This window comes from Equus caballus, chromosome 5 (assembly GCF_041296265.1).
Source record: "Equus caballus isolate H_3958 breed thoroughbred chromosome 5, TB-T2T, whole genome shotgun sequence".
Lineage (NCBI taxonomy): Eukaryota > Metazoa > Chordata > Mammalia > Perissodactyla > Equidae > Equus > Equus caballus.
Window position 1 is genome coordinate 55,329,657 of NC_091688.1, and position 26,339 is coordinate 55,355,995.

General features: G+C 44.4%; 1 protein-coding gene across 6 annotated transcripts in view; it reads left to right on the forward strand.

Annotated features, from left to right (window-relative positions):
* Positions 1–657: 657 nt before the first annotated feature.
* ZNF697 (zinc finger protein 697) overlaps positions 658–26,339 on the forward strand; it is a 33,773-nt gene continuing 8,091 nt past the window's right edge. The window contains exons 1-4 of one of the 6 annotated variants that reach the window (XM_070268448.1): positions 658–866; positions 5,392–5,509; positions 5,992–6,165; positions 8,366–8,411. Coding sequence is in view for 1 of the 6 variants with exons in the window: in XM_023641325.2 (XP_023497093.1) it covers positions 22,205–22,317 (113 nt within the window). In the remaining 5 variants the exon portion in view is untranslated. Of the gene's footprint in view, positions 867–5,391; positions 6,166–7,136; positions 8,412–22,092; positions 22,318–26,339 lie in introns of those variants that run through there. The other 5 variants (XM_023641326.2, XM_070268450.1, XM_023641327.2 and 2 more) reach the window with 5 other exon arrangements.

A 26,339-nucleotide genomic window follows, 5' to 3' on the forward strand; every position in this document is an offset into this window, starting at 1 on the left:
AATAAGATATTCTTTAATATCTGAATACATTATACTTCAATGAAATACTTATTTTCACACATTATACTTTAATAAAAAGTTTACTTTAAAAAAGTCTATCCAAGAGAAGTTGCCCACAAGTGAACATTGGTGCCCCTCTCAGCTACTTAAAAAAATATTTCTTTATTAAATATATTCAACAATTATCTTTTGCATTCCTACTATGAAAGCTGACCCCTGTACTAGACTCTTGGGACAAAGCTATGAATAAGACAGATATAGCCCCGACTCTCCCGGGGTTTCCACACTAGTAGCAGGAGAGAAATAAAAGGCATAAAGTGCTTCAAATATGAAGAAAACAAAGGCCTAACAGAAAAAGGCGGGGTACGTTAGATAGCGTGGCCAGAGAAGGTCTCCATGAGGAGGTGACATCTAGGTTTAGGGTGGGAAGGAGCTGCCCTCAGGAAGGCTGGGACCGGAGTGGGAGTGTTGACTCTGGACGCTGGAGGAGGAAAGACTCTGAGGTAGGAATACAAGTCTTAGGACATAACAGGAAGAAGCTAGATGCCACCAGAAAACAAAACAAAACGTCAGACCAAAGAACTAAGCTGTTGGTTACCTATTAATAATTGAATCAGGCTAAACAGTAACTGTAAGCGCTGAACATTTTTTTTTTTTAAAGCAAAAGAACCAATACAAGGATGGAAACATGGCTGAGCTCTCCCAGCGTGAGGCACTGACCCGTCAGTATATTCTGTGTCGTTTCAGTCTTAGAAGCTGATCAGTTTACCACACACACAATTGGAAGCAGCCTGGAGGGTGGAATTAGAGAGCTGGCACCCACAACAACAGGGAAAAAGAACACTTCACTGACAGCTGTTGTCCAGGTGAGTCGGTCCCTGTCTTCTTCTCCCCTCCCTCTTTCCGGAGAATTTTCACCTTGAGAAACACTGAAAAACTTTCAAAATCTCTGAGTTAGAACTATTTCTGTTGAAATAGGCAGAAATCCAACTCAATTAGATAAGTAAACAAACAACATTAGGGCAAGGAGGATTGAATCATTCACGTAACTGAAAAGTACAGGGGCGGATGAGGGATGGCTGAATTGAAGACCTCTGACAAACTTCTGTCTCTGTTTCATATTCTCTCTGCTCTTCTTTTCTCTGTTTTGACTCCACATTCAGGCTACACCCTCCAGCATTTTCAGATTCATCTTTTCGATGACCAACTCCAACAGAGAAAGAGGGCTTCTTGAACCTTAGCTTCTGGGTCATATGCCCATGTCTGAACCAATCGCTGGGCTGTGGGACGTGGGAGAACTGACTGGCAGGCCTGGGTTACGGAACTAGCCCTGGAGCTGGAAGATGAAGAGGTAGAAGGTGGCAGCCTCTTCCAGACAAGACTAAAGTTGAGGGAAGGGTGGTTCCTCAGAAGGGAAATTAGAGTGTTGTTACAAGAAGAAGCGGGAGTCCATGCTGAGCCATTAAATGAACAACAGCTGTGCTCTGCAGTTAATCTCCTGGCTTCCCTTCTTCCATATACATGGCTTTTAAAATGCCCCCACTTACTAGCATGCAATTATTCTACACGTGCGTGGAAATGCATTGACCTACACTCCAAAGAGATAGAACCTTACTAAGTGTCTAGCTCTGAGTCCATGACCTTTAAATGATTTTTATTCTTTCTTTCTGACAGCTTATGGCTGAACTACAAATTCGGTCACTTCCCACAGTCAATGTAAACCAGTAGAGGGGAAAAAAGGGTAACTTTTACTTGAAAGCAAAGGAAAAGGTAAATAATAAGCAGGGAGACTGTCCCCTAGGATGCATTCAATTCTGATAATTAGAAGTAGGAAGAATTACTCGTCCCACAGAAAATGAGTTCTTTGGTCAGTTCAGCTGTCTCCATTTTAACTCTCGAGAAAGATTCTTAGTGTTTTCCCCCATGACCTCAACTGCGATGGGAACTGGAGAGGGTTTCCCTTCTTGAGACTGAACTGCTTTAGCCACCCACTTGCTATTGTAGTTCAGAGGTGTGGAGTTCATCCACACTCTAGATCCTGATCTGGGGCTTTCTGATTTTTAAGGAAAGGCCTTAGGGTTGAGTCACTTTCTCATGTTCAGCTTAATGGCAGCCATCTTGACCTCTGCCAGGGGCAACCTGCATCAATTAACTGAGGGTGAGGAGGACTAACGGCTTGGCCTCTTGATGCATGGCTGTGTCCTAGTGGATACCTCTTTTAATTGGGGTGACCTGCTTTAGAGCTATCATTCAGGTGTAAATATTAATAGCACTCCAAACTGTCCCATTTTGCATGATAAATTGGATGGCCACCCTACTTAAAATGGGGTTAATTCTTCCCTTCCTCAGGCGGGGCTGGCACAGCAGGAAGAGTTTGATGCAGATCCTAGAGACGGTCTTTCCATGATCAGTTTTTACCTTCATGTCTTCACTGTCACTCTGGAATGGGCAGAGAATTTCATTTTTCCAGCCTAGCATGGCTCAATAGATCTGACTCTTGACCACTTGGGTTTGCTGGCTAGAGGCGGAAAGAGCATCTTTTAGGCAGGCTGTAATTTCTTTCTCCCTTCTTCTACATAGGCCAATTTCAACATCAGTATGTCTCTTTTGTTTAGAAGATATAAAAACTACAAGTAGCCAAACCTCCTCAAATCCTGACATTTGTCAATCAAGACCTCTAAAACTCCACCCTTGAATGCTGGGGTCTGAGACATTTCATTTAGTTTTTTTGGCTGCCATATCACAAGGATTTCCAATTCCCTGGCCTGGTACGGAGGGATCCTTTCTACTCTCACTCCTCCTCAACTTAGCCAATTGTACATTTAAGGATCTGTACTGCAATAAGCCATGCCCAGCTGTAGAGAGCTCTTTTGGCTACAAGAGATAGAACCTAACTCAAAATAGCTTAAGCCCAAAAGGGAATGTTTTGGTTCATGAAAATAAAAATCTAGGAGTATCTTGGCTTTAGGTATGATCAAACAATATCATAAAGATTTGCTTGTGCATGCATTCTCTCTCTTTCACACACATACACACACAAAGACACTCACACACACCCCTTTTCTCAGCTCTCCTTTCTCTAATAGCTTATCCCTTGTACAGCAATAGAATAGATTTGTTGGCAGCATTGATGATATACCCACCACTGAAGTGGAGGTGGAGACAGGCTCCGCTCCTCTCTAAACCATAAGGACTAAGGGTGGGAAGGGAGTTATTTCCCCAAAGGTGCTGTTACCAAAAAAAAGGGGAGATGGATGCTTGCTAGGGTAAGAAAAACAACAGATGTCCACCTTATTACACTTGAAAGCTTAACAAATAAATGTAGGCAAATCTGTCCAGGCTCAATTCCCCTTTTGAAAGGTGAGAATGAGACTAATTACCTGTTCTACCTCAAAGTGAAGCAGAAAAAAAAAGCAAGGGAAAAAAATCTCCTTAATTTGAAAATAAAACACAAACCCACAGGCTCAAAAGTTTAGACTTTTCTGAAGCTGCTGTGTGCCTTTGGAACCTACTGTCAAGTTGGAAAACTTGCATCGGTCCTCTGAGAGCGGGGAAACCCTGGTTTCCCTCCTCTCACACTTGTCTATTACCTTCCCCTGAGGACACCAAGCACGGGGGAGGGTGCATGACGAGGGAGAAAGGAATGTCATTTCTGTCTGGTCTCAGAGTCGGCAGATCTTAGCTGGGAATATGCAGTTTATTAATTTCAACCTCAACATTTTCAGTAATGATATGTAGCAGGAATTAGTTAATTCAACAAGTATTTGTTGAATGCCTAATCCCTTATCCTTTCTGTCTCCTCTGTCTTCACCCTGTGCCTCTCTCCCAGATTTTTCCCATCAACATTTAAATATCCCCAAGGAGCTCTCATCTTAAAAACCAAACAAATAAAAACCCCATGAACAGAAAACCCTCCTTAGACTCTACCTCCGCCCCAATTACCACCCCTTCACAACCAAATTTCACACCCGAAGTGTCCAGTCTGTACTTCCTCGCCTCTGTTCCCTCCTCTTGTCACTCCCGTCCCACTCCCGCTCTCACTGGAACAGAAGAGTTTATGGAAAGAGCACCACTTTCTGAGAACACACACCTCTGGATATGGCTTTGTTATAGCTCTTAATAGCGTGCAGTAATTGTCTGTGTGATGTCAGCTGGAGTGTGAGCTTCCTGAGAGTAAGCAATAGCTGGCAGTTATACCATGAATATCTTACTGTTGCGTGTTATTGTATGTCTGCTCATGTGATGACTAGCATGGTGATTAGCATGGAGCAAGTGTTAAATAAATCTTTGTCAAAGTAACTAATTAACCTGGGTTGGCAAGAAAAGAGAAGGGACAGGTCTGATATGGGATGAGATGAGAGAAATTTTAGGTATCTTGAGCTGAAGTTAGACATGGAGGAGGAGGAGGAGAGGGTACTGTATTGGAAGCAAGGGAGAAAATAGCTTCAGTGCAGGTGCAGCAGACAATGTTAAATGCTACAGGCACGTGTATCATCTTTTCACATTGAACGCTAGAAGAGGTTGCTGGATTTGCCAAACAACGATTGTCAATTATCTTTTCTTGGGGGTGGGAGGGGGGGCAGTTTCATTGGAATGTTCCAGACTGCAAACTGCTAAGCAGCAGTAATTTGTAGGGTCTGGAAAATGCAAGGATCACAGCACAATTCATTTAGGTGGACAGTCAACAAAGTGATGTGCACCACTCTTGGGAGGTAGGTGATTACACCTGCATGCTTCTCATCAATTCAACATCTTAAATTAATCCAGCCCACGTTATTCCCGTGGTTAAGGATCTCCAGAGAAAGAGAACTACGGCAAAAAAGAAAAGCGGACACACTTTTCTTAAATGTAGGGTAAACCCCTCACCCAAATGTTCTGATTCATGTACATTTGAAATGTGAGATGCCAAGTGGATACGACAGGTAATTATGACCTATATGATTACTTTTCAATTAGAGCATCCTAGAACTTCTCCTTAGCTCCTGTTCATTACATTTTGATATCTCTCCTTGGGAGAGAACACAGGCTTTTAGTCATTTAGTCTGTGTGTGGCTCTTCCTTGACTTTCCCACGAGGGTCCTGGGTATGTAGTTCCAGAATTAGATCGGAATTTGTGGAGGATGTTAAAGACTCTTGATAGGCTGGAAGTGGAGTTCCCCTCTTGTAGCCAACGTCCTCCTTCCCTAACCCCTACACACGCGCTCACTACACAGTGGCCATCACGTCTTTTCTGTAGGACAGAGGAAACTGAATCCTAAAGGTGAACGAGGGAAAGATAAGCACAAAGTCCAGCACGTTCCTAATTCAGCAGCACGCGGGGTTTCACGTGTTTTATAGTTAATTCATGTAATTTGTTTTCAATCTCTTAATTTTATTACTTTTCTTGAAAAGATGCCTGGGAGAGGGCCAAGATTGCAGAGACGAATGTCACCAGGTCAGGATCTGGAAACAATCAGCTCTTATGGTTTTAAGGATGAAGCGTCAAGATCTTAAGGAACCTTTATTCCTGGTGAGCAGGCAAGTTCTTTAATCCGCCCCCAGCAGGATTCCAGCGGCTTAAAAAAGAAAAGAAAAAGAAAAAGAAAATCTATTTAAAAAACAAGTCAAACCAAAGCGAACCTACCCTAACCCTCCTCATTTCTAAAGAAAAAGCCGCTTCCAACGCAGGTTTTTTTTTCTAAGGAAAAAGTCCTCCTGCACGCTGCGACAGCTCAGCTGCAGGCCCCCAATTAGGGGACGGCAGCCGGCGTGCGGCGCGGGGACCAGCGTCCTCCGCAGCCTGGGGCCCGGGGCGCGACCCCCCTGGCCGCTCGCTTCCCCAGAGCGCTTAGGGAGCGAGGGAGCGCCGCTCCTCCAGTCCCGGGATCCTGGTCTGGCCGGAGCTGCCTCCCGGGCGCCCGCTGCTGTGGTGACAGGAAGTCCCCGGGAACTACAAATCGAAGCATGCTGGGAACATTCCCCTGCTCCTCCCAGGAAATGTCCTTTGTCCAGCCCTACAGGAAGCCCCAGTGAAGAGTCAGCCGGGCAGCCAGCCAGTCTGCCAGCCAGCCCGCGGCCGCTGCAGCCGCCGCCGCCGCCGCAGCACAAGGGCAGACGCGCCGCGGCGCGGGGCTCGGGCCGGGGCGCTCGGTGCCCTCGCTCCTCGCCGCGCCCGCCGCCGCGCAGGTAGGAGCGGGGCTGCGGCTGAGCTCACCAGCCGCCTGGGGATGAGGCTGATCGGGACCCAACCCGACCGCTGCGGGGATGGGGTGTGCGCCCGAGAGCGGGGGGCGGAACGGCTGGGCGAAGTTGTGCCTCGTAGACTGGACCGTTGTCCGCTCCCCCGGGACGCAGGAGCCCCGGGCGCATGGGGTACTCTCGTGGCCCCCAAGCCCGGGCTGAGCTCCCGCCGGAGTCCGTGGCGAGGGGCGGGGAGGAGGAGGCTGAGACGCTAGGGAGGAGGCAGCGCTGCGAGAGGGAGTCGGACCGTCCCGCCGACCACCGAAGGGGGCATCCGAGACCCTCGGAAAAACGAAGCCCAGGGAGGAGCTTGGAAGGCAAGGAGAAGGTGAAGGGCTTTGTGTGCAGCTGCGGACCGGGATCGACGGCGCTGCTCTCGCCTTGTCTGTCCGCGCCCCGAGCTCCACATGGGGCTGAAGAGGAGGCAGTGGGGACTCCGAGGAAGGGCAGCGGGTCATCTTGGGTCCTTGTGAAATGTGCTCCTTCCTTTTCCTCTCCGATCTGTTCTAGCCTGACAGACCAGCGGTTTGGGCTGCTATCAGCCTGGGCAAATGGCACAATAAAGATGGGTGGGTGGGGAGATCGGCAGCAGTTGCCGTTTAGTCTGGTAGGCTTCCCAGCCCTGAGATGTCCCTGTCTGCGGGTGGGTGGGTGGTGGGGCAAAGCTGATGCCTTTACCCAAGGAGAATGCCAAGCTCAGGACTGAGTGGAGGCGCGGGTGAAGCGCGTGTTGGGATGAGAGGGCGAGTAAGAGGCTGAGGGGGAAGCAGCGGCTTCGGGGGCGCTGAGTGTTCCTTATGGCCAGTGTACCTTATGGCCAGGCTTTGAGAATTGGATTACCACTTCCTCCCGGACTTTCCACGATTTTCCTTTTCCTAGCCGCCCAGCCAGTAGTGAATCACCACCCCTTGCTACATGGGCGCTAGGCTGTGCTCAGTTTGGTGATGTATCGCTGCCCTTAGAGCAGGCTTATTTGTCCTTTCCCTGTAGGGTGATATGCATACTCTGCATCCCCTATGGCGTTATCTCCTCCCAGGGGACCAAGGGTGTGGTAAAGGCGGTCGGATAATGGCTAGCAAGTTAATAGTCTTTGAGGAGCTGTGACGGATGAGTGGGCAACTTTGAACGGGGCCCAAGTGTTACTGCTCTAACCGAATTCACTTGCTTAAGGGACCTCTGTTTCTCCCTTCTCTTGTCCTCTGGTTCTTTTTTTTTTTTTAATGCTGTACCAAAGTGTTTCCTTCTCTTAACAAACCAACATATGGGTATTATTTAATGTGAAATACATTCCAAGAGCCAAATGAACCTTTAAAAATGCCACTTGGTTGGTGAGGCAGGAGTACCTAAGGCTCACGGTAGGAAGGATGCAGTAGGGCACAGAGGCCTGCACTCTATATAAGTGGCTTGAAGGGGGAAACCAAATATTTTTCACTGGCTTCTCTAGACTTGACACTTCTGAAGTGAGATCAGAGTGGAGTGGGAGAAACCCAGCTGTCCGGGGTGAGGGCATGTGGATGGCAACATGAAGGGGAAAGGCTCTGAATTTGGAAGATGATTCTCAGTTGGAATGTATCGGCTGTGTGTGTGTGTGTTGGAGGTGGAGGTTGCTGTTGGGGGAAATTTGATGTCAGAAGTTCAGCCGGGCCCCAAAGAGAGTAAGATGGCAGCAGAGTGAACTAAAGTCATAAACGGGAAGTCCGGCTACCCTTTACTTTACAGAAAGGAAAACATAGATGGCCTTCAAAAATGACTAGGATTAAGGGAATGAATGGAAACAAATTAGACTGAGAAGAACCAGCTGACGCGGCTCAGTTGCAGTGATGAGGGTGACCTCACTGTAGGTTATGTGACTAAGGCTGATGGAGTTGCCTCACATTTCCTCTTCTCCACCCAGAAAAGCTCTTTGGATTTCCTCAGAATCTAGATGTTTGCCTAATTTCTAGTGTCCAGTTAAGGGAGAGAGAAAGGGTAAAAGTTAGTTACAAAGAGGATAAATTAAGACAAGGAAGATACTGTCTGCTCATGTAGAGTGAAAATTTAAAAAGCTGCAGTGCCATTAAGAGGTCTAGAGCTTGAGCCTGTGGCAGTGCAATTTGGGCTTTTCCTTGTATCTAAGATCCTACTTCTTTTTTTTGCCCCTTAACAGGTTTCTTAGTACCACACACTATGGAGTGTTAATGTAATCAACAAAGGTAAGTCCTTACTTTGGCATTCAGAGTCCTTCGCAATTTAGTGCTCACCTATTGCTGTTCTCCATTGGACCTGGGCCTCCCCAAATTACCTACTCATTCTTGCAACAAACAGCTCCGCATTCCCAGATGCAACAGACGTTCTTCCTCCTGTGTGTCTCCATCAGGTTGAACTCTATGCTTGCTCGGCATCTCTACACTGTCCCTGATTATTTTCTCCAAATCCTCGCTCAGCTGAGGTAGCATCCTCGTAGAAGTCTACTCAGACGTCCCAGTCAGAATTAATCTCATCTGCATGGTACTGTGTATGACATCCTTTGGATGACACACATGTCTGGTGTGTCTTGTGATAGTTGGGTGTTCATCTTTCTCCCCTTCAAACTGTAAACCCCTTGAGGGCAATAGCTCTCTCCCCTGCGCTTAGTACCTAGCAGGTGCACAAAGGATGTGTATTTGAAAAACATGAATAAACAAAGGAATGAGTGAAAGAATTGAAGGAATGCTTGCATGTTAATTTATCTGTTTCCTTTTCTATAAAAAAGTGGATGAAGCCTTCCTCATAGACCTGTGAGAATTCATTGCAGTTTTGAATCTAAAGCATCTAGTGCGTGATAGACTGGAGCTTTTCCTTTTGCTCCTGGATTAAGAAGCCCTAAAAGGATCTATCACAGTGTCTAGTACAAAGACATTCGTTAAAAGTTTGTTGAATAGGTTCTTTGCCAGCCTAGGGTTTCAAACTCTGTAGGCCAGGTATAGAATAGATTGATCCCAAGTGGATAATCCATGACTTTTGTCATGCTCCTGGACTGAAGAAGGAGATTGTTTCCCTCAGTTGTGAAGGTGAGGTGTGTTTTCTTGAAAGCAGCACCACAAAGGCCATCCTGCTGTTTGTAACTAAGCCGCTGACATCCATCAGGTTCTGATTTTTATAGCCCAAGCAATCTCCCAGGTTTAAGATGGAGCATATAAAAGTACAAGACAGAACAGACCCTCAAATTTTCCTCCAAAGACATTGCAGTTTTGTAGTCCCTCACTTATCTTTAACTGGACTGTTTTTCATGCTTCCTTTTTACATGGTGACAACAACAGTTACTGTTCATTAAACATCTATATATCAACTGTTGAACTAGATAATTTACCATGCATTGCCCCAGTCTGATGATTTACATATTATTATCTCCATTCTAACAATGAGAAAACTTGCTTGAAGTCCCAGCTTCTGAATTGTAGATAGGCTGAAATTTTGGTCTACTGCCTTCCAAGCCTGTTCAGAATGGGTATATCTTTGCTTGCCCTGGGAGAAAACTGCAGGATCTCTATGCTTTCTTCCTCTGAGGTCTTTCACTTTCCAGATTTCCTACCAGGAACTGTGTTGGGCTTCTAAATTCATCCTAATGGATCTCATTCTGAGAGGCACTGGTTTTTCATAAATTCCTTACTTTTATGCCCTTAGACTCCCATGGCCATCAGTTGGAAAGACCAGGTTCAGAATCCCTAATAAGACCTTTGGGTACAGAACTGTTTGCCTGGAATTCTTTTTCCTTCTTTCCCAGCCTTTGAGAATTCTTTCTGTTCCTCCCTCTAGGCCAAGTCTTACCCCTTCTAGGAAACCTTTCTTAACTCTACTGGCCACACTTAGCGTCTCCTCTAATGTTTTGCATTGTCTAAAATACCTAAGACTCAATATCTTCTTAATTAGAGTAAACTTGAATAAGGCCCCAGAGTATGTGGAATATTTGCATATTTCCTGCAAATGGCAGGAACTGTGTCCCCAGAACACAGCCCGGCATATAGTGGGCTTTCAGGAACTGTGAGTTGATGATGAATTGGTAAGGACTCAAAATGCAGAAATGTAGGCAGGAAACATTATTTGCATGTTGACAGTTTGTAGGAGAGGCATCACAGTTAATTTTCATCCTTTTCACGTGACTGCCAAAAGAAGTATGCTGGAGATATGCCAGAGCAAATCTGTGTCTTTCTGAGTTCCACGGGCTTGACTAACATCAGTGCTAAATCGTTATGGTGTTTATTCCTCTGGGTAGCATGGGCAGGGCCAATGCTTCAGTACCTTCCCCGTTTCCATCATGCCCAACTTCTACCATATCATTCTAGGAAAGGCTGTTTTGCTGTATAGCTGAGAAAATCAGAGGGGTTTTCCTGCCTCTGCAGATATGGAAAAAAAATAAAGAAGAAAGAAAGGCTGAAGTAGGAAGATAATTCATTCTGTTTTTATCTCAGAGAGTAGCATGATTTGCGTGGCATATGGATTTGGGCTTTGTTGCATCATGTATTAATGGGAATGGTAGAGATAGCAGCAGCCTCTCCTCTTCGGGTGGAAAATGCTTTTACCCACCGCAAGGGTGAAATCATCTCCTGAGGCTGACTGAGCCTTCTCTTTCCCTGACTTAAGGCCGCACAGCACTTTGGAAGCCTCAATATAAACGCAATGCCATGGGTTGTTATAAGCACATTAGTCATTTTAAAGGCAAGTAGGACAGTTCTTGGGATCCCTGCTTGTGTTCAGCAAGTCACGCACTGTGCATCCATAGGCTAGCAACAGTGCTCCAGCGAGGTGTGCGGGGGCCACGTGTAGTTCTTCAGGCTCTCCTTCCTGCAGAGGGTAGAGTCTGAGTGCTGTCCATGCAGCTCTAATTAGCTGAAATGTGTGTGGTTAAGGGAAAAGGGCCTTCTTTATTCAGAGGCATCTTAGATATATTGTCTTCTGAGAACTTTATCAAGATGTTACCATAAGTTAGAAAACAGGGACCATTCTTTCTGGGTTCTATTAATAAGAAATACATCGCTCTAGTCTCACTTTCTCAGGGCCTTGTATATTCGTGGTGTTAGCACATCTCCGATGCTTGATAGCCTAGGCAGGGCACTATAGGAAGAACACATTTCCAATTGTTGACTTTTTCCCTTGCACTTAGGAAGCTTTGTAAATTTCAAAGAATCTGTTTTTTTCTTTTTTTAAAAAAATAATCCCTCAAGCAGGTATTGACAGTGATTTCTAGTAGTAGTAGGTGATTTTGCAAGCAATGGATTTTTTAAATTATTTCAATAGAGTGTAATCTCCACAAGGCAGAACTCAGAATAATGTGTAGCAAATGGTAAGTGTTCAATAAATAATTGTTGAATGAAGCAATTTGTTATATTTTAAAATATCTCATTTTGATTCTCTCCTGATATGATGGCACTGCCAATTTTTTACCATGAGGTGTGGCAAAAGGAGTAGGCTTGTATGTTACATAAGCTGGGGAAATGATTTTATATATATACATATATAATTTTATTAAAAATAGACTTTATTTTTTAGAACAGTTTTAGGTTCATAGCAATATGGGGCAGAAAGTACAGAGAGTTCCCATGCTCCCTGGCCCCACACATGCACAGCCTTTCCCACTATCCACATCCTGCACCAGAGTGGGTTGTTTATTAAAATTGATGAGCCTATGTTGACACATCATTATTACCCAAAGTCCATAGTTTACTCTAGCATCACTATTGTACATTCTGAGTTTTGACAAATGTATGATGACATGTATCCACCATTGTAGCATCATACAGAATAGCTTTCACTGCCCTACACGTCCTCTGTGTTCCACGTTTCATCTCTTTCCCTCCTCTAACTCCTGGCAACCACTGATCTCCATAGTTTTGCCTTTTCTAGAATGTTATATAGTTGGAGTCATACAATATGTAGCCTTTTCAGATTGGCTTCTTTTACATGGTAGTATACATTTAAGGTTCCTCCATGTCTTTTCATGACTTGATAGCTCGTTCTTACTAGCTCTGAATAGTATTCCATTGTCTGGATTTACCACAGTTTATCCATTCATCTACTGAAAGGACGTCTTGGTTGCTTCCACATTTTGGCGATTCTTAATAAAGCTCGTGTAAACTTCCAGGCACAGGTTTTTGTATGGTGGACATAAGTTTTCAACTCGTTTGTGAAAATACCAAGGAGAGAAATTGCTGGACTGTATGGTATGAGTATGTTTAGTTTTCTAAGAAACTGCCAAACCATCTTCCAAAATGGTGGTACCATTTTGCGTTCTTCTCAGCAATGAGAGATCCTGTTCCTCTGCATCTTCACCACCATTTGGCATTGTCAGTGTTTTGGATTTTTTGCCATTCTAATACATGTATAGTGGTATCTCGTTGTTTTAATTTGCAGTTCCCTAATATGATGTTGAGCTTATTTGCCATATGCTTATTTGCCATCTGTATATCTTTAGTGAGGTATCTGTTTAGATCTTTCGCCCATTTTTAAATCAGGTTGTTCATTTCCTTATTGTTAAATTGTAAGAGTTCTTTGTATATTTTGGATAACAGACCTTTATCACATATGTCTTTTGCAAATACTTCCTCCCAGCCTGTGGCTTATCTTCTCATTCTCTTGATGTGTTTTTATGTGTATGAACTTTTCCTATCTTTTTCTTTTTCTAGAGTGTATGCGTGCCAGATCTATTTTAATATAAAACCAGTTTATCCCAGAAATGAAAAACCAAAGTGTGAGATAAACTTGAAGAAATGCTCTCTGCTTTTTTTTTTTTTTTAAATAAGGTAAATGTCAATTGAGTTTAACCAGACTGTGGCCACAGCCTGAACTAGCTTGGGGGCAGTTAATATAGGAACTCCTTTATTTCTGTTTCCCCACTCCCTAGTTGGTACTTGTGTGTATTGACTGAATTGGTAGTTTGGTAAATATTTTTGGTCACCTACTTCCTATATAGCTTGTACCCCTTTTACAGGATTCTTTAAGAGCCTGCTGTGTTTGTCTCATAGTTTAATTCTGGACCTTTCTGAAAAGGGGTTTCTAGGCTGCTGATTGTATCAAGTGAGAAGAAAAATTAAGAAATGCATGCCTTTCTTGTCATAGTAAGAAAAACAGAGCAAAACACAATACCCTTGAAAACTGCCAGAGAATAAACTTGGGTCTGAATAGGTCCTTTTTTTTTTTCCTGTGGTGAGGAAGATTAGCCCTCAGCTAACATCTGTGCTAGTCTTCCTCTACTTTCTATGTGGGATGCCTCAACAGCATGGCAGATGAGTGGAGTAGGTCTGCACCTGTGATCCAAACCTGCAAATTTAACCACTCGGCCCACTGAATAGATACTTTTAATGTTAGATACAAATTTCTCTTGCATTCGATTGTGCTCCCTGTTGCCCCTCTCCCGCCCCCCACCCCCAGCAACTTCATATTTAGTCTCATAATTACTAGTAAAGGTTGAATGTTGGTGTTTTTTCATCCGTCATTTAATTTCTGTTAGTTCTAGTCTATCTTTCCTCCAGGGCTGGGAGAGAAGCAGTTGTCCTGTCAGATTAGGAGAGTCTAGTTGCATTTCCCACCATGAACACAAATACAGCTCTGTGCCACCTCTGTGCTTTTGCACAGCTGAACTGAGTGTTAAAAGCTTGGACTATTTGGTGCAAACAAGGGGTGCTGACATTTGGCTAAGGGAGGCAACATTCTTTTTCCAGAACGTTCTGTATGTGTAACTTTTGAAGTTAATCACCATTACTCTATCATGTCTACCTATTTAGCAGGATAATTAGCATGCCTGGCTCCTGGTGCTGACAAGTTATTGGATCCAGTTAGGAGAACTAGGTTGTTTCCATGGCTCTGCCTTACCTGATGTGATCTTGGCCAGATCACTAGATTTCCTGGTCTTTTTAGTTCTTTTTGAGACCCAGGGAGAGAACTAATTACACCTAATTTTATCCATTTCAAGAACTATTTGAGGGCTCATTATGGGAGGAATCACCAAAGTGAATAAAACAATATGTTCCCAGCAGGAGCTTACAGTTGAGAGGTGGAGCTTACAGTTGAGAGGTGGTAGGAAGGGAGAGAGCAAACAGTAAGCTACAAATTATTCTAACTATGATTATATTTTAAAAATGAATATGAAGCAGAATAAAATACGGAAAAGTACCTTAAAGAGTTGTACAAAGTGAAATAATAATAATTCTTTCTGAGCACTTAGTCATCCTAGAGTAGATCCAGCTGTTTTCCCCATTTTATAGATGGAACCACCAAGGCTCAAAGAGGTTGAGCAACCTGCCTAGGTTACACAGCTAGAGACTGGATGCACACAGGTGGTCTGGCTCTTTCATCACTGCAGGTATTGCTTCCCTCAAGGAAAGGAGAGGCTGCATCATGCTGTTTCAAGAGGGGGAGCTCCTGGCAAGAGAGAAAAAACATAGGATGCCTTCTGGGGGGTTTAGAGCAACCTTTTCTGGCTGGGGTTAGCCACGGAGGTCAGGGAGAGGTAAGAGAGCCTTGGGCTATGTTGTTGAGGACTTGGAGTTTGCACTTTCCTGGAAACTGGCAGAGTCAATTAGGGGTTTCTGAGCAAGAGAATAAATGGAATGGCAACTATGTTTTAAGATTGATCCGCAGGTGATATGTAGGTGCCTGTAACTGCTAAGAGTGTCCACTGCAGTGATAGTGGCAAGGGAAAAAGGAGAGAAGTAAAAGGAAGGATTTAGTAACTGATTTGATTGAAAGAGGGGGGGGTGTCAAAGTTGACTCCAGGGTTTTATGCCTGATGAGTAAGAACAGAGCAGCATTAACAGAAATGGGCACTTTCAGGAGGAGCTGATTTGTAACAAACATTTGGGAAGAGAACTAATGTTTTTCAGTATGACTAGGGCCAGATAGTTACAAATGGAAATTCATTTAGTCTTTACAACAACCTTTTAAGGTAGCTCGCTTTTTCCCACTGTGTAGATGAAGAAACTAAGGCTCAGAGGTGAATAACTGTTGGAGGAGCATGCAGTGTGTAAGTCGCAAACTTCTACTTGAAGCCAAGTCTGCTGAAGCCTTAACGCGTGCTTTCCCCCCTGTTTCAGCTGCCTCCTGTCCTTTGTCCCATGTGATATGCGGGGCAGCCCTTCAGGACCAGAGGGGCATTAGAGCTCCTCAGTTGTAATGCTTGATGCATCACTAGAAATGTGGACCTAGAGTGCAGGTCAGGGCTTGGGGCAAGAGGTTCAAAGTTGTGAGATCTCTGGACAGAGGAGGTGTTTATTTAAAATTGGAGGAGGGGGCAAAATGGTTGAGGAGAGAGGCAGAAGAAAATGTAAACAAGAACTTTGAAGGTTGACCTGTTTTAGGAGTTAAGAAGAGGAGACAGGGTGGCAAGTGGAGTACAAGGAGGACTAGGACAGTGAGGTATCGCAGGTGCTAAGGAAGGAGAGAATTTCTAAGGAGATCATCTCAGTAGTATTTTCTGCAGTCATTTACTGAATCCTTATTATATACCAAGCACTTTACAGTGTTGATGGTGAGATCAAAGGAGAAGAGACACTGGATTTGGAAGATTGACAATTATAGCAGATATTGATGTGAGCCCAACTCACTAAATGTTAGCAGTTAATACTGTCTGCTGACATGGCTCACACCTGGGAGGCGTGGGGTTCACTGGCAAGATGATGTGTGTGGTGGTGATGTTAGAATGTATCAGGGCTCGCTGACACCTATTCCTCCTTTCCCAGTAGCCTGTAAGGTGCGTTTGGCCAAAAACTAGCACTGCAGAAGGAAATGTAATATAATTTGATAGTTTGTTTTAAGCGTTTCAAAAATGATACTGCAGAAGAAAAAGTCTCCCCTTTTAATGAGAGAATTTCATAGTTTGAGTGGAAAAATGTCCTTAAAGATTCTTCAGGTTGATGCTTCATGGGTTTTCTTTTTTCTCTGTGTCTCTCTCTTTTATGATGACTTTTCTTTCAAATGCTGTACCAAGGGATTGGACTTATTCATTGTTTACCATAACACTCCATTAAGTCTATGCTAATTCGAATGACTGCCTTTTTCTAGCCAACGAGATGTCTGTTTTCTCTGAGAAAAAAAAAAGGAAATAATCCCAAACCTGTTAAATCAAGACCATTTCTGAGGGTCACATGAAGTTAAGTTTGAAGAACATTTTTTAAGTTTTTTTAGAGGAAAAATAATTAAAATCACAATAGAAAAAAAATCAGGAAGAGTCTGGAAGAGAACAAGAGAAATGGGAGGAAAGAAGGTAGCGCCAGTGAGAAGCTGTCATTAAAGCCAGAGCACTAAACCCATAAATATGACAGAGCTGATGGGGAGACAGTCCGGTGCAGGGGAGACCGTATTTTAAAGGAATTGGGTCATGTCAAAGGTGGTCCCAATTGTGTCCCCAGCTCACTACCTTTGTGGATTCATACAAGGCATTTATCTTCTCTAGTCCTCATTTTCCTTATCTGTAAAATGAGGAATCGTTTAAAGAAGTGTTCCACACACAAAAAAATTGTGAGAGTCTCTCATCTGTGGATATAGTCTCTACAGTAACATTTAGCTTGTAGATGGCCTACCCCTGCCCCCTGGCGCATCTCTGCACCACCGCCCACACAGAGAATGCAAAGCTATTAAAGCAGAAGCAAAAAGATGTAATAGAAAAGAGGGTGAATCTGAGAAACGGTGTTAGTAGTAATGGGTCATGTTGGATGAACATGGGTGGTGCACTTCTTTACTCACTGGTAAGTGTTAACTGGGGATACTAATATTGCGGAGTTTTGTGTTACTCCCAGAATCCCCTTCTTCACCTGAGTATTTCTGTGTTATGATTTGCAGGCAGGATGACTTGCTAAGATTGAAGATTTGTTAGGAATGAGTTGGTGACTTCGGCCAGATTTTAATTCTTTTTTCTTTGAGAAGAGAAGGATTAACTAACAAAGCATTTTGTGTCCTGTGTAGGTTGGGGCTTGACTAATGTGCTTTGACTCACTGCCCAAGAAAGCAGCTGATGGGAGCCGTAAACTTGGGGTCAAACTTGCATAAATTAGCTACATCCGGGAAAGGCATGTTAGAGGCATGAAGAGCAACTCAGCTCCCTCTTAGTGCACCTGCCACATAAGGCAAGTGATTAGGAAGTGAAAAGCAGGTGAACTGATGATGCTGGGAGGCCCAAATTGCCAGAGTGAATGTTTTAGGCAAGTGCCGTAGGCTATGTTGGGTTGAGTAGAAGGGAGATTGGAACAAAAGTTGAGATGCCAGTGATTTAGGCTTGTGTCTGCCTTTAACTGGTGTATTTATGAGTAATTCACTTAACCTTTCTGGGTCTCTGTTGGCTGACTCATCTGTAAAATAGGGTGCTAGATGAGATCAGCAAACTGGATCAGGCAGGTTGCGTTTGCCAGGTCTTTCATTCTGCTCCATCCTCTATTTGAAATTTACTGAGATTTTCGTCTGTGCTACTGTCAGTATCTTCTCTTCTCCAGCCTGCCAAAAGATCTCATGGCATGTAGTGTTGAAATTGCTCTTATCCCCCTCCCCTAAAACCACTCTGGATGATTTCTGAAATGCTATGATAAGGAATGTAGCATGAGTCCTCTGTAGCGGAGGTTTATAATAGGGTTTTTCTTTGGTTCGTTTTTGTGCCGTGAATCTCTTCAGAGTCCAAGGGAAAGCTCTGGGCCTTCGCATCAGAAGAAAATTTCAACAGACATATCCACATAAGGTTTCAGGCAGTTCTTGGACCGTGAAGGCCCTCAAACTAAGAACCCATGCCCAAGAAAATTACTATTATTCTCTTTATAAGTTTGTATAGTATGGCTGCTCTCTACAGGAAATGCTAGGAACTGGAGGTAAAAGGGGCGTAAGGAACCCAGACAGCTTGAGCCTGATGAATGATTTAGGAACCATGGTGTTCAAGCTGTGAATGAGCCGTGGACACTATTATCTCCCTCTTGAGGCAGATGCATCACTTCCCGGATGAAAGCTGTGTCCTGTGACTGGTTCTGTGCACCATAGACTTACCATGCACCCTTGGCTAAAATGGAAAATATCTGCGAGCTTTTGGTTTCCAGCATAAAGTGGGAGCATGATCCCTTCTAGCTGCTCTTGTTGTAATGTGGTGTGAGTAAATTTGGATGGCATCCTCAGAGCTTCTCTGAGAAGGGCACTACCTGAATTTAAAAGTTCTCAGTTTTGACTAGCAAAGTAATTCTGTTCCTGCTAGGGTTCATCTCAAGGAGATCGTATTTTCATAAGTTGTTGGTGTATTATCTTCCTTTTCATCTACATTCACGCTTACATTTTTCACCCCCTTAGAAGATCATTCTGGGGATGACCAATTATCACTGTGCTTAATCTGTTGGACACTCATGTCATTTCATTAGTTTGACTTTCTTGGGGATACAGTTCCTCTGCAAGAGGACCTCCAGGTTGAGTTGTCACGACCTCCAGGAACCCCAGCTGGGTTTGTTTCCCCTTGGTCTTGAGTGTAGAGTTGCTGCACTAATGGTGGACATAAACAAGCACACGCTGTGGCAGCAGCCTTCTTTGGGTTCTTTGGAAATATAAAAGTAGATGAAAGTGGAAACTGGATTCGGATTCTATTTTGGACATAACAGCTATTTCTCTGTTTCATAAAAAGACAAAAATGACTCAAAATCATCAAACTTAAGTTTCTTTAGTCTCTTTACCCCCCTGCCTCTCCCCTCAGTTCTCCCAGGGCTCTATTCAATATTAAGCACTATAATCACTCCTGATTTGGCATACTTTTGTAAAAGCAGGCTAATCCTTTTGTGGAAGTCACTGACATTTGATTATGGTCTGCTCGGAATTTAAATGAATATAATCAACCTTAAATTTCAGGAAAAAATACTTTGTTATGTTTTCCATTTTAAATCTTTTTATTAGTAGGTTTTCTAGCAAATACAAAAGGAGACAGAATAGTGTAATAAAACCACATATACCACCACCCAACTTCAACAGTGATCAATATGTGGCCATCTTTGTTCATCTGTATCCCTGCCCACTCCTCTTTGTCCTGGAATTCCAGACATATAATATCAAACGAAGCAAATTCCAGGCATACCATTTCACCTGTAAATATTTCAATATGTATCTCTTAAAGATACAAGAACTCTTTATAAACTTAATCTCGGGACCAACACGTTAAAAATGAAGTTTGTTAATATCAAATATGTGGTCAGCATTCACAATTCCCCAACTGTCTTGTAATTTATTTTTGAATTGGGATTCAGATAAAGTCTATACATTGAGGCTGGTTGATACATCTCAAGTTTTTTGACTTATAGGTTTCCCTCCTTTCTTTTTTTTCTTCCCATTTTTGTCATTGTTGTGAAGAAACTGGATCATGTCTCTTATAGTTTCCTATGATGTGGCTTTTTTGGATAATCTGTTATTTTTATGGAAATAAGAGTAAGACAAGAAGGTAATTTTTAAAAAGGTGCTTTTAAGTGTATATAAATGTTTTACTTTATGCTGAAAACAATCTAGCTATGAGTTTAAAATTTAATGAGGCAGGAAAATTGAGGCATCAGGTGACATCTCTACATTTTTATTCTTGCTTTCTCTTTGTTGGAAAACACCTTGGCAGATTATATACAGAGGTGTCACTTACCCACTGCTGAAATGAACTGGGCTGGGACACACCAGCCGTTCTTCATCAACAATGCCAAACAGTTATTTTGGGCCGAGAATTAGAAGAGCAGTTTTTCCTGTTGAATCTTCAGTGGGAAACTAGGGCAACTGAATGTATGCCTCGAACCCTTTGGTCCCAGCACTCCTCTCTCCCTGTTTGCTGTGATGAACATTCTCTTGAGGACTGTTCATTCCAGTGGAAGGGTGATCACAGAATCATCTGGGTTGGAAAAAGACTTCCTGAGGTCACCTGGCCCCATCTGGTAACCTTAACATGGGATTCCAGCATTAACTCTCGCAGAACAAAGCTGTTTGTTAACAGCTCCTATATCCCACATATACCCCATGTGCATTCTAAGTCTGTTTTCCCTTTCATCCTTTAGTGAAATGGATTATTAAATTGCATCTCTTTCTGCAGTGGGGGTGTGTGCCTGCACACACGCATGTGTCTGTGTAGATCTTTAATTAATATTAATTTTGATTCTTCCCTGCCGTCCTCTACAGTGCATATGCCTGAGTCCCCATTCAACTATCTGTATATAGTAATGGTTTTTATGAAAAATAGGATGTTTTATGGGTAAATTTTGGCATATGATGGAATTATTGCAGCTGTTTTTTTAGCTACAGTGTGTGATGGTTAATTTTATGTATCAACTTGGCTGGGCCAGTAGATACAGAGATATTTGGTCAAACATTATTCTAGGTGCTTCTGTGACAGAGGTTTTGGATGAGATTAACATTTAAATTGGTGAACTTTGAGTAAAACAGATTGAACTCCATAATAGGGGTGGGCCACATCCAATCAGTTGAAGGCCTGAATAGAACAAAAAGACTGATTTCTCTGACCAAGGAGGAATTCTCCAGCAGACAGCCTTTGGACTGGACTTGCAGCATCAGCTCTTCTATGCTGGCCCACCCTGCAGATTTTGGACTCACCAGCATCCATAATCACATGAGCCAATTCCTGATAATAACTCTTGTTATATATACACATCCTATAGGTTTTGTTCCTCTGGAAAACCCTGACCAAAAAAAAAAAAAAAAAGGTATATGCCCCAGATTTATCTGGCTGGCTGTTTTTTGTTTTTTGGGCTGGCTGTTTTGGAAGTAGTGTTTTATACTAAAGAGATGGAAAGATCACTGGAGAGGCCATCAGAAAATTGAGATTCTGGCCATAACTCTTCGGGCAAACTGCGTTTTGGTCTCTGACCTGGTCATTTTCCCTCTCTGGGCCTCAGTTTCCTGTCTGTTGAAGGAGTCTGAGCTAAGGGCTTTCCAAGTCCATGATTCCATGAAATACAAACGTTGAGCACTTGAGTCGCTGCTGAGGAGCTATCTGGAGGTGATTCTTCTGAGGACTGGCCAGGTGCTAGATAAGAAAAGAAGCTGAGGATGTTTATAGGTGGTGGTAGTGGTACAATGCCAAACACAGCGGAGAAAAAAATCATGAACAGGATTCTCTGTGCATCAGGTAGAACATTCTAATCAGTTAAATGTAAAATATGGACGAGTAAATGCCTGCATGAAAACCTTTAGCTTTTGTGCCGTCTCATCTGAGGGCAGATAGTCTAACTTTGAGGGCACTTAGAGCCTGTCCCAGCATTGCAATAATACTTATTTTGTGCGGGAGGAGTGGGGTGGTGGGAAGGCTTGGCAGCTGTGACAAGCTGAGGCCCTCTGGCCACACCGAGGGGCCCCAGCCCAAGCAATAGACAGGAAATGCCTGACCCCAAGGACTCTTGTGCTATTCTTGACCATAGAGATTAGAAGGAGTCTCAGACTAGCTCTGGCCGATGGGAGTGTAAATTGATTTTTCCATTGCTTTGGTTTGAGCCTTTCTCTTTCTTCAACTTGGGCTTCCCTCTCCAGGTGAAAAAGCAGTAACCACAAGGAGGAAACCGTATTATTTTAGCTTCTCCTGTCTGGAGAGTGGTCAATACTTGGCTACAGTAATCTTTTGGTTTTCTCTGTCTGAAATTAATGTTCACCTCATGCAGCAGTCTGCCCCTTGGGAGGCTGGCATTTGGGGTTGGACAGTCTGGGTGTGTGACTGGGGGAGTCAATTGCACCCTTTGGATGTGGACACATTCTCCTTGCTCCCTGGAGGTCTCCCCTGCAAATACTGTGAGGTGGATTTCTCTGCCCTTTGGCTTCTGTCTGACCACAGGCTCACCGGTGGGGAGGCAGGACCCTGATGGCCAGATCCCTGAGAGGCTAGTTGACTGTTTACTCAGTTGGTGCTGAAGACTGACAAATGATTAACCCCCTGGAATCCCTGATTAGACCCCAGCTATGGTCATGAGTTCAGCCTTTTGAACCGCAGACTTAAATTGTTTTTCCAGCATTCTACCCAGTCAGGCGTCCCTGCCTGGACTCTGCTATGGAAGGCCTCCCTTGGGAGAGAGTGGTGCGCAGGGGGCGTGGGAAGTGGAGGCAGGACGCCTCGGATGCTGCGGGGCGGCAGGCGGGGTCTCAGCCACCGCCTGTGGCGAGGTAAGGAAGGGAGCTGCCGAGGAGAAGAAGACAGAAAGGAGCTGCAGCCCGGAGGGGACCGAGGGGGAGCCGCTCCTAGCCGGCCGCCTGGCTGCTTCCTTCCCCTGACAGGACAGCCCCGCCACCTGGCTCCGGGCCACCTGGCAGTGGCCGTGGCACAAGACTCCCCGCGCCGCCGGGGGAGGGGTGGGGAGAGGTCTGCCCTGAGCTCCGCCATACTGCCTGCCCCGGGGCTGCGGGGGGACGCGCTCCTCCCCAGGAGCTAGGCGGAGGGGGAAAGGCCGTGGCAAGGAGCCGAGAGACGCTGGGTTGAGTCCTGACTCTATCTGGGAGCTCTTCACACGGCGCTCAACTTGCTGAGCGTCGGTTTTCCTCCCACGTAAAACAGGGCGGGCGAGCTTCCGTGTTACCTCGGGGAATTACTGGAGTCAGAGGAGACGGTCTGCTCACGGGCAGCCTTGGTCGTGCCAGTGAGACCGCCTCCCAGCAGGGGCCTGTGCCTCCTCACTCCACCCCGATTCTGGCCAGAAGGTGGCATGCCAGTGTGGGGTCCTGTGCAAAATGCCGCGCGGATGGTTTATCTTTTAGGAAGGTTGGGGAGAGGTGTGTGCTCCTCTGCCCCAACCCCTTCTCAGGAAATGAGGTTGAATCCATAAAGTGGTGGGGCTCTTGCTCTTCCAAAGGGATAGGTTTTGCAGGTAGCCCCAGAGGGGGCCATTGGGAGAGCTGCCAATAAACTCAGGTCAAATTCTAATTCTGCTTCTGCTTCTGGCTTCTCTTCCCCTTCCCCCACTTCTCTCCCTCTCTTCTTCCTTCAACATACTTTATCACATTTACTTCCTCTCTGTAGCAGTATCTTCAAACTGATTCGATTATTCATCTTTCAAATGAGGTTGAGTTTGTCCAGAAGGCACTTGAGCATTTTCCTAGTGACTTTATAGGGTAATAGACATTACTCTTTTTTGAGTTGGGGGGTTTGGGTAGGAGGGAAGGGACATGAAAATATTGCAAGTTCTAAAAACTAGGATTGGAGCAGTCTTGGCAAAGTTGGCTCATGCCACGGTGAAGTGATCTGCATCCAAGAGAAAGGTTTTGTGGTAGTGGCGTGGGTGTTTGGGGAGTTAACACTTGCTGTGGGAGGTGGTAAACAAGCCAGAGCTGAAAATGGCTGATGAAATTGACAGTGGTGCCTCCCTGGATTAACTCTCCTGCTTGACATGTGATGCACTGGAAGAGGACTCAGGCACATTCAAACCCAGCCTCCTCACTGAACGGAAACCCAGAGGGGGCAAATAATTACTCCAAGTCACATTGCGCAGGGTCTGTGGTAGCCCCAAACCAGGCCTCTGCCCCATTACCGCTAGGTCAATGATTAGAACTAGATGCAGAATTAATCTTTGCCTGACTGCTCCCACCATTACCTCTGTTTGTTGTTTTTTTCCCCTTAAACTTCTCTTCCCTCTTACTGTGGGGAGAAGAGCTCCCTTACAGATGGTGTAAGTCAGGGTTGAAGCATGCCCCTCATTCGGCTTTCGACTTACACTTTCTCTGTACAGGATGGGGGTTATCAACGTCTCCAAACCAATCTGGAACTGAACCTTTCTGGCTCACCCCGGCTCCCCTAAGCTGCTAGCCCATTCCTGGTTCCTGTCTCCATATGGTGGGCTGTTCATTAAAAGGCCTTTAGAGACCAGGCCAGTGGAAGCTCTGCTTGTACCTGCCAAAGGCCATTCTCGGTGAATATAGCTGTGAGGAGGTGACCTCCAATTTGAAGGGGGGTGTGTGTATTTTTTAAATTAAGAGGTTGGCATAAGTTCCATAATATTATAGCTACCATTTATTGTGTCTCTCCTATGTGCCAGCTGCTTTTATCAACATTAATCTTACATGGTAGGTGGCAGCATCCTTGTTTTTATGGATGCAGAATATGAGGTTCACCAAGGTTAAGTCGCTTGCACAAGGTAAAGTAGCTGACGAAGAGCAGAGGATATGAACCCAGGTCAGTCTAGCCACAAAGCTATCACAGTGCCCTGCCGCCCACTCGTTATCCAGCCCTGGCCTTGCCTGAGAAAACATGGTGCTTGTTTTTATTTTGAGAATGAGTGGGAAAGGAGTTGGAACAAAATGTGCCTAGATATCTGTGGACTGACACTCCAGTGACACCACAGTGTCTAGCTAGCGGTTCTGAAAATTAAGTCTTCCAGGTTGAGATAATCACAACTCCTGTCCTTCTCTTCCTTTTTGTTGCTTCTAGAATAAGCATAGGTTTCCCTTTAATGTATTTTATCACATTAAAAACAAAGTTGGCTTTTTTGCTGAGAAAAATACAACTTTATGGTAGAAAATACAGATGTGCACAAAAAGGAAAAGTCCTCTCTCCACACAGCACAGCAGCTCTGGTTAAGAATGTGGGCACTTGAGCTAACTGCAGGGGTGTAATCGCTGCCCGCCACTTAGGATTGGTATGACCTTGAACTAGTCGCCTAACCTCTGCCTATTTCCTCCTCTCTGAAGTTGAAAATAATACCCTGCTTCACTGGGTTATTGGTAAGATTAAGTGATGCAAAGCCCCCAGAAGTGGCCAAGAGATGTTTAACAATTTAGCAATCTTCTGGTTTTCCTCTCTGAACCTGTGTATACATGTGTAAATATATATGCTAGTGTGCACATACTAATAAACAAGATGAGATTATTTTTAAACCAGCTAGTTTTCATCTAATAATATATCGTGACTACCTTTCCTTACCTCTAAATAGCCTTCTCTGTTACTCGATAGCTACCCGGAACCCCATGATGTGATGGCTGAATGGAACTGAGTCCATATTGTGGGGCACGCAGATTTCCAGTTTTGCACTAACATAATGCATTTTTAAACAAACTTGAGTAGATGTTGTGCTCTGAATGGTGTCTCTCTAGGTGACAGAAGCGTCCCGCTTTTTTCAGAGCATACCTAATCCTCCTTCTCCTGGTTTGAATAAGGATCTAGACATGTTCTCTTGGGGAGCCCAGAACCTCCTTAATTCTGAGTGGCAGCACTTGTGACTTGCATATGCCAGCCCTAAGTGGGGAGCTCAGACTCTGCCTCTTTCCTCCTCTCCCCTCTTAAATCTAGAAAAACCATGTTTCCTTGTTTGATATCTCTGGTATGAATTATCTCTTGGTTCCCAAGAAATCACCTATCAGAAAGTCCTCTAGTTCTGTTTTTGCTGTGTCTGAGATGCTGTCTTTACAAGGGCTTACAGGTAAAACCCTGGTCTCTGCTTCCGAGAGTGAACCCCTAAACCCCACCCTTCAGTGTGGAGAGCCGCAGACTCTTCTGTACCCTTCTGGGCACCATACCCTGCCATTTTAGTTTTATGAGTTTCTGGTGACACAATTGATTCCTTCACTTAAAGATGTAAAATTCTTCTTGCTGGTCATAGATTGGCAGAAACCATTGATTAGGTACCCCTTCATTCCCCTCCACACCTGCACTGCTTTTAGCCACTAGTAAACCAGTAGGTACATGTTTGAAAACTCTACTCTTACCTCTCCATCCCCCACCTTCAGGGTGTATTACATATGAAGACTCGAGGGATGTACTTGTCCACAGAGTCTGAGCTGCAGGAGGCAAGAGTGATGGGTAGAAGGGACTTGAGGTCAATAATCCCTTGTGGGATAGAGCTCTTAAAAGGTTTATGGCTTTAAGGGGATTTTTCTCCTTCAGCCTAATCCTGTTTGAAACCTAGCAAACAGTATACACGCTAAAGGAACTTAGCTGCATTCCAGGACACTATTGAGTGACCAGCCTCAGACACAGCCGTTTTCCTATGACGTTTAAGGGACAGGCTTGATTTTTCACTCTAATCTAGGGAGTACATCATCATCTCGGAGAAAGGATATGATATGCCGCTTAGGCTGGTTAGTCTGCCAAAATTACAGAGGGGCTGGCATGTCTTTGAGGTGTGCTGGAATGGCATCAGGACTTAAAAAGAGAAATAATGTATGTATTCCACATTAAAAAGAGAAATAATATGTCTTCC